Below are 13,056 nucleotides of genomic sequence, written 5' to 3'. Positions count from 1 at the left end.
ACAGACACCAAAACACTGTTCAAGGTCCTGCAGAACACACACCAACTGGATGTGTTGGGACTGGAGCAGGAATCTGTCTTTTCCAGCTGGGACATGTATGGCTTTCTAGGGGTTTTTTTGAGTTTCTCTCCACAGCAGCCTTGTGAGGATCTATATCAGAGCCAAGTTCCTGAGGGTTTTTCTGGCACTGAAGCAGAAATTTGGGTCTGTCCCTCTCGTATTTCATTCCCTTTGTCATGTGAAAATCTTTGTATATATTTCACATTGCTCTGACTTGAACAGTCCCTGTCTCTTTTTATCTCCTTTGCAAATTAAAGGTCCATTGTTTCAGTCAGATCCTAAAGTCCATTGCTCTAATTTTAAATGAAAGTTCCTATCATCACAATCTGTCCAGAATAACATGGCAAAGATTTCACTATATATCATCACACCTTTAATAATATTAACTAGGCAATACTAAGAACCTGAAATTCATTTCAAAGAGCTGCACTACTAGAGCAACAGTCCTAACCTGAACAGCAGCAAAATGAAGTTGACAATTTGGGATATTACTTGGGGTAAAGATGGCTTGTGTCATTAATCTATTTTCTCCTTGTATCACAAATGGTTCTTGCTGTTTAGCAGTACCTAAGCAAAGAAATGAACTCGGTGCTAATAAAATATGTTTCCTACCAGAAGGCCATGAGTCCCATGTATGGCAACACACCTAGAGAAGCAGTGGTGGATAGCCAGGTTATCAAGGTATGTTGGGCGTTCATATCCTCCCCTCTCATCCACATCCTCAGCCAAGTGAAAATGCACAGGGTAACTGCCCAGGATTTGCTGCCCCATGTTTTTCAATTCCACTCCTGACAAGTGAACGGAGCTAAAATTCCTTAGGATCTGTTGAGACAAATGTAGATGATTACATTGTCGGCATTACAACAGAAACAACAGAAACAGATGCAAAAAGAAAACCACCTTTTTTTCTCTCTTATTAGGCAATATGCTTGCAGAGTAACACAGGGCCTGATCCCAGAAGGAGATGCCAGCTCCATGCTCTGGCTCAGAGCAGCATGCCAGAGGCTGCACACCTACGGGCACGGGGCTGCCAAGGACCAGCTGCCAAGCAGCATATGCGGTGTTTAGCAACAGCAGTGTATGACAAGGGAGTCCTGCCAGCTACAGAAAGGGACAGCGATTACCACCAGGCTCTATTTCCTGGCAGCTTTATCTCTGTCAAGTGAGTTCAGACCTGCCCAGCTCCTTGATTTCCACTGATAGAGAAGTAATTCTACACAAAGCTCCTTCAACAGCAAGGCTGTGCACCTACACCAAGAACACATGGGACAACCAAAAGGAGACAGAGCACAACAGGGTGATACCCAGCTGAGCCATGAGGGGTGGGGGAAGCTCTGTAGAAAGCACAATTTCTACAGTGACATCTCATGAACTATGTAACTTCATACCAACCCTACTGACAGCAATGTCAGTGAAGAATCCCCACTAACTCAGAGAAAGGTATGTGTTCATATACACAGTGAAGAAAACAGCACAGACTCATTGCAAGGCTAGTTTTGCAAGATTCCCTTCTTCACAGACAAGTATAATTTTTCCCCCAGACACAACGGTAGTTTCATGCATTATATTGCTTGTTTTACAAACCAGGAAAGGAACCGTCTGAAAATACCTGCAGACATGCGCATTAAAAATGACTCACTTTTATATGTCCTCCAAATGTATCGAAGGAGAAAAACTGGCATTGATTTTGTCCATAACAGGAGTCTTCCATTTCTCCTTGAATAAGTATATTTCTAGTCAGAAGGCCAACCTCTGCCCTCATATCGATGCCATCTATGACTTCTCCAATATGAAGATAAAGTGGGCTGCCTGTGAAAATCAGAAATCTCTTTATTCAGGGTGAGCACAGCATCTTCATTATTGACTTGTTCTAAGCAAATGCACACTTTGAATTTAAGCAGTCACCAAGTCCAGAGACATGCCCAGTTGCTAGTATCTGATCCCAGAGGAGATCAGGACTTCCCTGGGCTTCTGCAAAGGACTGATGCCTCTGGTCAAGCTTTCAAGTCCAAATATAATATTGTGGGCTTCACCTCTTGTATGTGTTCATGTGTTTATGGGACAAAAATCTAGCTAAAAGGACAAGCAAATGTAAAATGTAAAAGACAAGCCAATGTAAATATTTACCACAAATGAGTAGCTTAATAAAAATATTTCATACCATCAATTTTCACTTGATTACTTTTACATTCAGGGCAAGGAAGGAGATTAAACTCTTCAGCCTGATGCATAGAATAATCTGTACTAGCAACAACAATTCGGTCACCAGGTAACCAACTGGTAACCTCATCCACCAAGTGGAGAATTATTCCATTGGATGCTTCCACTTTAAATCCATTATGAGGCACCCCTGAAAAATGAAGCAATCAATTATTTTTGCAGTTGTACTTGACACAATCATGCAATTAGTGGAAGAGCGTATCAATTTAATTTTTATGTAGGTAACTGGGTGTAATAGAAGGGATCAAGCCATTAACTATGCCAGTGTAACTCTTTGTAGGCAGCTAAAACTGTACTTTGCAAGAGTGGTGTTGTTAGCTTGGTCACCATCTATGCAAGCACGACTATGGTATTATCATATCTCCCATCTCTGGAAGTGTTCAAGGACAGGTTGCATGGGACTTTGAGCAACCTGTTCTAGTGGAAGGTATAGCTGCCCACGGCAGGGGGCTGGAACTAGATGAGCTTTAAGATCCTTTCCAACCCAAACCATTCTGTGGTTCTATGATTAGCATTGCACTGTTGGGATTCACAGCAGCCAGAAGAAGCAGAGCAAAGCAACAAAAGACAAGCAATTGTCAGGGCAGACTGAACCTTTTATCCATCCACTGAAAGCAGTAACGGTAAACCGCATCCCGTCGTAAGTGAGGAATTCTCTTCGGGCTACTGCTAATCCCGTGGTTCCACTCCCGTGGTACTCCCGTTTATCCTCTGCTGTGGAAGGCTGATCCCCTCCTAGGATACCCACCAGCGCCCAGGGCTCCCTGAGGGAGATGGAAGGAGTCGGTGACATCCCGAGCCCTCCACTCCCGAGGACCTCTAGCAGAAGCGGGTCCCTGCCTCTTCACCCTTCCTTCCCCCGATTCCCGCCCGCTCCGAGCCCCCGGGGCGGGAGCGGCGGCCCCGGCGCGCCGGAGCTGTCCATGGTGTTGCCGCTGGCCCGCGCCCCCCCGCCCGCCGCCCCTTACCTGTGTCGCAGGCGGGAGATGTGCGCGCTGCCCAAGCGGTCCCGCAGCAGCAGCCGCGTCTCCAGCGTGAGGCTGCGGGCGGCAGAGTCCCCCACGGCGGCCGCCACCACGGTGCCGGGGGGCTGCATGGCCAGGAAGGAGCGCAGCCGCCCGCACTCGCCGTGCCGCAGGTGTGTGTCGAAGCGCGCCGCCGCAAGCACCCGCGCCGTGCCGGCGTCCAAGATGCGGAGGTTGAGCCCGCGGCTGCCCCACCGCCTCTCGGAGAAGTAGGGGCCGTAGCGGAGCCCGCCGGGATGCAGCGTTTTGTCCAGGAGGGTCCAGGAGTGAGGCCGCCGGCCGTGCAGCTCCAGGACGCCACCGAGCCCCACGCCCAGGAACTTCTGCCCGAAGCCCTCCACGGCCTCCCCGTCGGTGGCCAGCCCGTACAGTGAGATAGTTGCCCTCGAGCCGTAAGGGCAGCGCTCTGAGCCGATGTGCAGCTCCCCGCCGTCGTGGATGAGGATGTAGCGGGCGCGCAGGGTGATGGGCGGCCCGCGGGGACAGTCGGCGAACACCAGCTTCCCTGTGGGCGAGGGAAGAGAGAGGGAGGGGGGCTGAGGGCGCGCACGGCCGGGGCCGGGAAGTGCCACCCACCGGCAGCTACAGCCCGGCAGCCCGTCCGGGCTCTTGCTGCCCCGCTTACCTCCGTCGCGGATGACGAGGGAGTGGAAGGCAGCGGAGCTCTCCAGGCGCAGAGCCTCCCCCCGGCCCACCACGGCGATGCGGCTGGTGTCGGAGCCGGGTCGCCACGGGGCGAGGTGCGGGTCGGCCTCCGGGCAGGTCCCTGCAAGAGACGGGAGGCAGCGGCGGGGCACGGCGGGGAGCAGAAAGGCGCGGAGGGGCGCGGTACCAACCTGATGCACTGCCGTCGCTCGCTGCTTCCCGATACGTCCCGCGGCGGCGCCGAGACCGAGATCGGCTCCAGGTTCGGTTCCGGCGCAGAGGGCAGGAGGAGCCGCTGCTCCCCGTGTCCCGGGAGCCCCCGCAGTAGGTACCTGCCCCCTGTAGCCGCGGGCATCCCCGCCGCAACACGTGCGCCGCCGCGCCGGCTCCTTCCCGCGGATTCGCGCGGGGCCGGCGCAAAGGCACATTTTGCTTTTGATGTGTTTGGGGATTTTTGTCCTCCTTTCTCCTCTCCGCTTAAAGTAGCAAGATCAAAACCAACAACACTCCCCCTTCCCCCCCCAGCTCCGCAGAATCCCAGACACGGCGAGGCAACCACAACAGCAGCAAGAACAGAGAGCCGGCGAGGAGGAAACCCCAGCGGCAGATGGACGAGAGACAACATCGAGTTTCAAACTTGAGCTGCAAAGACCGCTTACCTATCCCCGGCAGCGCCGAGCTTCGAACTTTGTTCGCCGCCTCTCGGAAGCTCCCGACCGTGCTGCCGGGCTCCCCGGCGGCGAAGACAGGGGGCGGGCAGGGGCAGGGAGGCGCAGGCAGCTCCCGCTACTCCGCTCCGGCTGCCTCCCCTCCGTCTCCCTTTTTATATCCATCTCCCAACCGCTGGCGGTGCCCGCACTGTTTACAGCGGCGGAGCTGCTGGCTCCTCCCAGCCGGGGACGATCCTTCCAGCCTGGACGTATATCTGCAACCGGCGGTCCCATGCCCGCGGGAGTACTGCTGCCCGCAACCAAGTCTTCCCCTGCTCCGAGCCCCCGGGGTCCCTGCCGGACGCCGCAAGGTGACGGGGGAGTCTCGGCCCAAAGGCTCTGTGCAGACCCGCGGAGCCCCGGCTATGTTCAAAGCCCAAAACAAAGCCTGTGTCTGGGGTGCCAGGTGCCTCCAGGAAGGGCAGGGGGCTGAGGTGCCCCAGCCGCTATTCTGGTCACCCGGCTTGGCATGGCTTGGCCCAACTTAAAAGGCAGCTGGCCCTTCTGCCACCTTCCCGTGGGGGTGTCTAGCAGATCTATGGAGAACATTGTAACCTGGCAGTTGCTAAAGCTCCCCTGACAATGGGTGAGCAGAGGGGTATCTGCTACTTCACCTCCCAGCCTGCCAAATCAACCTGTAGTCAACCTGTGGTGAAAGAGAGGGGAAGCCTTAGAAGGTGCTCTGACAAGAGACAGGCTCAAAGAAACCCGTGTGATTCAACCCACATGACCTGGGACTGCGTTCCTGACTATTGCAAGTCCTTGTCTGGATTCCAGTGTCAAAGACATGTCACTGCCCACAGAAGGACCATCAGACACTGGTTTGTTTTCCATGAACCAGAATAACTATACCATACAGCACAGCTGAGCCTCCAGGTGACACATAAAGACAGGTAAGTGCTGTTCTCCCTCCAGAGGCTACACAGAACCCTTCATCTCAACTCCAGAGCCCCACATCCAGAGAGGATAAGGCCAGAATCAGTAAAGTGACAGTGCCAGCCACTGCTCCTGCCCAGCATCAAAGCCAGACGGGTGCAAAGCCACAGGCACCGATCTCAGAGACATTTGTGTGCCATCATCTGGCCAAACTGCTCCAATCTGTCACCCCTGAAATTTATTCTGGTGAAGGATTTCTTCTGACAGAGGGCACAAAGAGCCTATAGTCATGTTAATAAGGAGCAAGTGCTGTCAGACAAAATATGGGAACAGACTGGAAGCAGGAGGTGGGTGAGGGGCACAGCCATGCCCCACACTCCATACAACAGCTCCAGAGAGGGAGCAACGTTCACTTGTGTTATACAAGACCCATTTACACTCTTACACCCTGTCCTGTGAGCCCGAGCATCGCTAAATGTGAAGATAAGCATCCAGCCTAGAGAAACACATCAGATAACCCTCCCTCATTTCAAAACTCCATACATACAGGGAAACATCAGAGCTGCCACCTCGGCTGCCGGCTGTTCATCCATCATTTAGTGCTGGCACTTCTATTCCTGTCTCAAATAGCTTTTGTCATTTTCCTTCCAAAAAAAGCGGCTTTACTCAGCATCATGCCTCATTCTTATCTGAATATGACACATATGAATGCAGGTCATGGGAAAGCGGAGCTGTTATCAGAGGTATAGGAGGCAGAAAGTTTTATCTACCACTGGAAATTTCAGGCAAGAAAAGACAAATTGGAGTATTTTGTGCAAAAGATTTCATGGACTTGCAATGTAAATAAAAGGCAACAATTAATCTGATATAGAAATAGTGGAAACAAACATAACACGGGCTTTAGTTCACACTAAACATTGTGCTGGCATCATGAAATGATCAGTGAAGCCAAAGCTGCTTCTCTTTACATGGGGTTTTCCTGAACAAGAGCTCCACGTTTTTGAGGTGTGAGCACTGTTTAAGCCAGTTTCCGTCTTTAGCCTCAAAATCCACAGAAATACACTGGTTGGATTCTTTTCCTGAAAGAACTACATTCAGGAGAATTATTTCAGTGCTATTTCCCATTGGATCAAGCGTTCAGGGGCCTGAGAAAGAAGACTTCAGAGTAAATGAGACAGGCCACATCATCCTGCTTTTCTGAAGATTCCTATCTCTGTTTAAGGAAAACACGGAAGCACCTATCTGTAGAGTGATGCTTGGGGGCTAGACTGTTCTCCTTCCAGTCTTTTCCAGATTGCATGTTGCAAGATGATTTCTGTTTCGCAGCAGTGCTGGTTTGAAGCATACGCAGCCTGTTTGAAGCTCACACCATCACGCTCTGCTACAGGATGCGCCCACAGCGCAAGAACATTCCCAAACATCCTCACACCTGCAAGTGGGAAATTCTGACTAATCCTGCCTCAAACAAACAGCTGTTAAACTCTCCCTCACACAAATAATCAACCCAACCCCTCCTTTAGGCATTATTGTGGGTTATAAACTGAAGTTCACCTTTCTAACAAAATTGGGTCATTTTCTGAAAAGGGCTGTCAGGCATGAGGTGACCTCTCCCACCCCGTGTCTCAGTGACTGTGGTGTTTTGCTTACAAACACGACCAAAACGCTCAGTCACAAGGATCAATGACTGGCGAGGATCCGTTTTAAGGCAAAATAGCAGAAAACAAGGCAGCTCCGGGTTTGGCTTCCAAGCACAGCCGCCCCTTCCAGGAGAAACAGCTCTCGCACATGAATGCATAGAGAGGACGGGTCCTCCTCTGTAAATGATTTTCCCGGGCACACTCCCTCGCTAGACAGTTTCCCGTTTCCTTCTTGCTAGTTAAGAGAAAGGAAGGAGAAGCGGAGTCAGCATCCCCTGGGCAACGCCCGTTCCCACGGAGCTAGAGGCTTCACGGGATGACCCCGGGGCGCCCGCAGCAGGGCCATGGCCAGTCCCGGTCCCAGCTCAGACCACGCAGCCCGGACCCCCCTTCCCGGAGCACACCCCCCTTGTCCGCAGGGAAAACGGGAAACGGGGAACGGGCAGCGACGGGCGCTCAGCGGGCTCCCCGTGCAGTACCGCAGCCGGCCGGGAGGGGTCGCCCTTGCACAGCCCCTACCCGCCCCTCAAGGCCACGCCCCCTGCCGGCGCTCCCACATTAGTTAGTTAACGACTCGGATCCGGTTTTCCTTCTCCCATCCACAGATCCCGCAATTCCCCACTTGTTCTTTCGAATTCCCTTCACCTTTTCAGCACCCCGCAGCTGTGTTTCCACAGATAAGCACCAGCCCGGAGCAGGGGATGGAGCACATCTGCTTCCATCCGGAGATGGAGGAGCCATGGACAACACACTCCTACTACATTACAGCCATGCTCCGTGCCAAATGATACCACAACAGGGCTTTTAGTGCCTGTATTGACCCCCACACAACTCCGTACGAGCACTCATCTAGCATGCCCTCCTCTGGAGGCAGCAACTTACTCCAATCTGCCCCATCCCAGAACTTTTGCTTTGGGCTGAGCCTGGCTCTAGCTCAGCCTGAACACTGAGTACCAGCTTCTGGCATGACCCAGGACAACTACGTACCCAATTGCACGCAGTGACATCCACCCCTCTCATGGGCAGCACAGAGCCTGGCCCTATGGCTCTGCTCAACCTTCATCACAAAGCATTTGAGATACCAAAACCGTGTCTCCTCCTTATATACCTACCACTTTGTTCCTTCTCAGGCTTCAGCGGTGCTTTCCTTGGGTTAAGCATTTGCTTCTTGAGCCGACTGAAGGCCTTGGACTGCTGAGTTTCGGACAACACTCCCATATTCCTGAGGAGCTGCAGCACTCTGTGCAGCAAGAACGGCTTCACCTTGTGCTGGGCCACCTTGAGAGGACCGATACGGATTTTGGGCAGGTTAACTTCTCGATCACAGTTATAAAACCTAAAAAGATTCCAGGCCAAGCTAGATCCAAAGGTATCCTTTAAAATATATCTGGAAAGTTTAAGGAGCATGTCACAGGACAGCTGCTTTTCTTGTGGTTTCTGGCCCAGGTTCTGGGTTAAGCTCTTCCTTCCCTCATGGCTCAGGAGAGAGCGGCTCCTGAGTGGGCTGGAGGAGCCCAGGGTCTCAGGAAGGGTTTTCTTACTGTGAAACAGTCTTTCATGATCCATATCCCACAAAGAAGTGTTGGGATTCAGGCTGTGTTCTGGAATAATCATAAATACAGTGAAACCTATTAAACAAACAGCGAAGAATCCCAATGGCTTTCTTTAAAGTATATATATAAGTACACACATTTACCAGAGTTCTGCTGTAGCCCTGGATACAGTGCAGGCCCCTGCGCTGCTTTGACAAACTCACTGAATGTTTTTACAGGCCAAGTCAATAGATTTGCAATAGATAGGGTTTAAATGCTATAGTATAATAATGATTATTGGTTAATTTTAATTGGAACTATTTTTTCTTTGTAATCCTCAGAAAAACTATCTTTGTTACTTATACAGACACTCCAGATAACTAAAAAACCTCAGTCACCAAAACAGTATATACTATTTCATAGAAATTTTCTGCAAAACATTAAGAAAAATAATTTTCCTATCAAAGACTACAAAAGCCTTTTTCATACGAGACTAAGCAAGAAAATGTTTACATTCTTTCTGGACCATTTGCCTTTTGGGTCCAGCCCCAGGGCCCAGCACAGCCTCCAGGTTTCCAACAGATATAGGTCAGGTTTAAATGAAAGCCTTGGTTTTGCTTTCTAGGTGATGTCTCTGGATTCTGCCTGCTGATTAAAGTCATCAGCCTGCTGTAACAGGGTTAAGCTGTGACTGCTCTGAGGCCACAGCAGCTTCACTTATGGACAAGAAGGTGCTCATATGGGAGAACTGGGACTCTCTGGAGCCATACTCGGCTCTCCCTCATCCAGGCTGAGCCTGAAGATTGAATTTACACTCTGAGAACTGATCAATAAAACAATTAAAAGCAATGTAAGTTAGGCTGGGTCTTGACAAGGAGTAGGGCTGCAAACACACAAGAAAGCTCTAATAATTAGAAGGGACAAAGGAACCCCAAATGCAATCACACCTTGCCAAAAGTATTTCAAAAAGTTAATGTTGTAACGTAACAGCTAAAGGCTGGAGGTCACGTCCTGGGAGCCCTGGAATGTGCCTGCAACCTCACTTTCATTTCTAAGCAGAGAACAAGATTTTAAGGAATGCTCTTCTATTTCCTAGAGGTGGATCCCAGCCCAGCACATTTCAGAAGCTTCAGGTATTTATTTTTGTTTGCCTCAAGGTTATCAGCTGCAAGTAGCCGTGACTTAATGGTCCAGGGGGTTCTTGCATATTGTAATCATGTTAGTGGACTACTCAATTTATGGCTATAATTCATTCCTGAAATATAACGTATTAATTAGAAGCTACAAAATGTGACTCATACGACCAGATGGCAGCAGATAACTCAGGGAATTGCCATAGCAAAAGCAGCATTTCACATCTTCACTGCATCTTTCATTCCAAGCAATCAATAGTCATTGCAAGAGCCCTGTTCATAAAGCCCCTGAGGGATCAATGAGCTGTTCACTAGATTACTGACGGGCTAATGTGAGGGGAGCAAACAAGGAGAGAAGAGGAAGGACCCAGCTCCAGGAGGACCCCAGCAATATGTGGTCCATATTACCCCCTCCTCCTGCACAGACATCTTGGGGGATGGATGATCCATGCCGAAGAGGAGTGCATGCACCACTGCCATCCAGTAAGCCAAAGGGAAAGTGCTCTGGGCAGACCCAAAGAGAAAAGGGCTTTGGGGCAGACTCAAAAGCCTCCCTAAGTGCACCTAATGGCACCGTTGCAGCAGAGTGGCTTAAAACGTAAGTAGTGTTAAATCTTTAAGTATGTCTGTAAGCTTTCTAGAATAAACTGCTGCGTAAAACGTTATTTAGCATAAACAAAACTTTGGATCAATGTCTTGTTTTCAGAGGCAGCCCTTAAACTAAAAAAGGCCTGAGGAACTGAAGAAGAAAATACATTAAAGGCCCATTGCATGCAGTCACCTCCAAAGCCACAGCCAAATCATGCCATCTGTCTGCGTCTGGAAGTCAAACTGGAAACCAGAGCCGCGTTCCCCTTCCGTCTGTTGTTCAGACAACAGCCACGCTCCTTCCCTCTCCCGGGACCGCACAGCCAGGACCTCGCGGCACCGACACCCGCTGCTGCAGCACCGCCTTCCCCTCTCCTCTTCCTCTCCCCCGCCCTGCCCACCCCACCTCCGGGCACTCCCGGGGAGCCCGGCCCCGCTCGCTACTGACCGTGGCCGCCTGCCGCCAGCGCCCCGGGCCGGGCACCCGCCAGCAGCAGCAGCAGCAGCAGCAGCGGGAGCAGCCGGAGCCGGGCGCCGGGTGGGTTCCTCGGGGGACCCGGGGCACCTGGAACAGACACAGAGCCAGGGTTTATCCCCGCGGAGCCCCCCATCACCCCGCCAGCAGCGCTGCTCGCCCGGCGGGACCGCATGGCTGCCCGCGTCCCTCCTGCCGGCCCGGTGCGGTGAGCCCCGCGGAGCGCAGCCCGGCCCCGGGGCTGGGCGGGTCGCGGCGGGAGGGATGGACCCCGAGCTGGGGGCACAGCGCTGGTTGTGCAGAGCGGGGCCCGGCCCGGCTGGCACTCGCGGGCAGGGGAGCGGAGATGCTGCGGGCTCTGCCCAGGGGAAAGACTTCGGCCACGTCCCACACCGAAAAGAATGAACGCACCTTTGTGTTCAGCAGCACAAGCACAGCTAGAAGCACAGGGGATAGCGGCCAGTACAGAACGTGCCCGCTGCCCGGCAGACCTGCAGGAGCCCAGAGATCTATTGTAAAATGCAACGTGTGCCGGCTTTATTGCCTGCCACCGCCGTGGTGCAAGGAAACCAGCACAAAGCGTGTTCACCTATACAGGAACCAGAAGACAATTTACAGTTAAGGTGCTTAAGGTGGAGGGGTGAACTTGGGTTTTCTTTCCTTTTTTAAGCCAGCAGGCATGTTCCTCAAACACTTTCTGCAAAATCAGTTTGCAGGAACCCAGCTCCAGAACCAGACCTTGCCAGAGGCATGGTGCCAAAGGAGCAGTGCTCACACTCCTGCTGCAAGGACCAGCTTGTGCTTTCTACTGTTGTGGCAAAGTTACGAGACCTAAATACAGCACAGTTGAAATACAACCTCCTGCTTCGAAATTTACACCATCTAAGAAATGCTGCTGGAATTTGAAAACACCACATGCTAAGCAGGTAGTTTCTGTGCTTGACCTTATTCCCAAAGGGTGCCCACCAAAAGCTCAGCCTACCCTGAACCAGCACTAGCCGTACAAAACCTTTGCGACACAAGAAATTTCACACCTAAAATCACCGGTGAATTGCACGGGGAAGGATACAGAGAAATAAATTAAATGGATTTAAACAAGATCATTAATTTTCATTCATGAAAAAGACCCAGGGAAGAAAACAACTTCCAAATGAGAACAATCACAGTTTACTGCTGAGCAAATAACCAGAGGAGGAAAGCACATTGGTTCTTTACTTCTGTGTTCAGTATAATTTAGAAAAAGCAAATATGATGCAGAGTTTATAAAAGATGGGCACTGTACTAAGTGTGAATACAGGTTTGGGCATTTAGAAAGCTGATGGGTCAGTGCCCAAAGCAGAACTGCCACAAACTACAGGAACAACATGTGAGAACAAGGAACTGAAATGCAGCAGAGGCAACACAGGCAACAAGTCTCCATGCGAATGTAAGTCAAATTTGTAACAATTACATGTATTTCAAAAGGATGCTTATCAAACACCGGAGAAAATGCCACCTCTAACGTTTTAATAAGTATTTTCCTGTGTGAAAATACAGACAACTCCTGACACATACATGCCACATCTTACCTCTCCTAAAACCAGAAGTACATCACGTATGGCTGTAGTATATGAAAAACAAAGCTAAGTCACACAATACAAGTGGATGGAGCATCCACATCAAGAAAATAAACATGTTAAAGAGCCTTGGAAGCCCCATTGCATGATTTACCCAAGCACAGCCATCCATTTTTACATGGACACCTTGGTAGCTCCAAAATGTCAGCAGTTTGCTGGAACAGGTGATTTCTTAGCCCAAAGTTTCTCTTCCATAAGCTCACACCACCCTCTTTCCCATCATCAGTGAAAAACTCTAACCTTTTTTTCTTTAAAGAGATTGGGACCTGACATCCACTGCCTTGTGAGGAGTTTCACAAGCTGGCCACCAGGTTTTCTCAACCAACAATTCTACTGTTGCCCACCAGTGTTTTGAAATGCCTCAAATAGTGATGCTTTGATACAAGTTTGCAATATAAAGAATTATAACAACTTCACAATTCATTTAAGAACTACTGGATGGGAACAAGGACACAAGAAAAACTATTTCAGGGACTGACCAAACAGGTAAATGAATTACTGACTTAAAAGAGAGGGAAGAGGATCCATACCAGCGCCAT

At 50.6% G+C, this 13,056-nt stretch overlaps 2 protein-coding genes across 2 annotated transcripts in view; both read right to left on the bottom strand.

The window, feature by feature from the left end:
• The window catches only part of LOC133222031 (inactive cell surface hyaluronidase CEMIP2-like), a 49,172-nt gene extending 44,695 nt beyond the window's left edge, over positions 1-4,477 (bottom strand). The window contains 8 exon segments of the mRNA XM_061371381.1: positions 673-882; positions 1,700-1,869; positions 2,222-2,410; positions 2,875-3,044; positions 3,249-3,810; positions 3,931-4,071; positions 4,142-4,255; positions 4,258-4,477. Coding sequence (XP_061227365.1) covers positions 673-882; positions 1,700-1,869; positions 2,222-2,410; positions 2,875-3,044; positions 3,249-3,810; positions 3,931-4,071; positions 4,142-4,255; positions 4,258-4,378 — 1,677 coding nt within the window. The 5' untranslated portion in view covers positions 4,379-4,477.
• Positions 4,478-6,348: 1,871 nt separating this feature from the next.
• Positions 6,349-13,056, bottom strand: LOC133221875 (uncharacterized). The gene is made up of 4 exons (XM_061371089.1): positions 13,048-13,056; positions 10,875-11,490; positions 8,286-8,774; positions 6,349-6,965 (listed from the first exon to the last, which is right to left on the bottom strand). The coding sequence occupies exons 1-4, from the start codon at positions 13,054-13,056 to the stop codon at positions 6,775-6,777; spliced, it is 1,305 nt and encodes a 434-aa protein (XP_061227073.1). The 3' UTR covers positions 6,349-6,774.

Source organism: Neopsephotus bourkii, unplaced genomic scaffold (genome assembly GCF_033783945.1).
Source record: "Neopsephotus bourkii isolate Nb327-2 ecotype Australia unplaced genomic scaffold, CSIRO-AGI_Nbou_v1 NB_1572, whole genome shotgun sequence".
Classification (NCBI taxonomy): domain Eukaryota; kingdom Metazoa; phylum Chordata; class Aves; order Psittaciformes; family Psittacidae; genus Neopsephotus; species Neopsephotus bourkii.
This window is presented reverse-complemented; position numbering and strand designations above follow the sequence as displayed.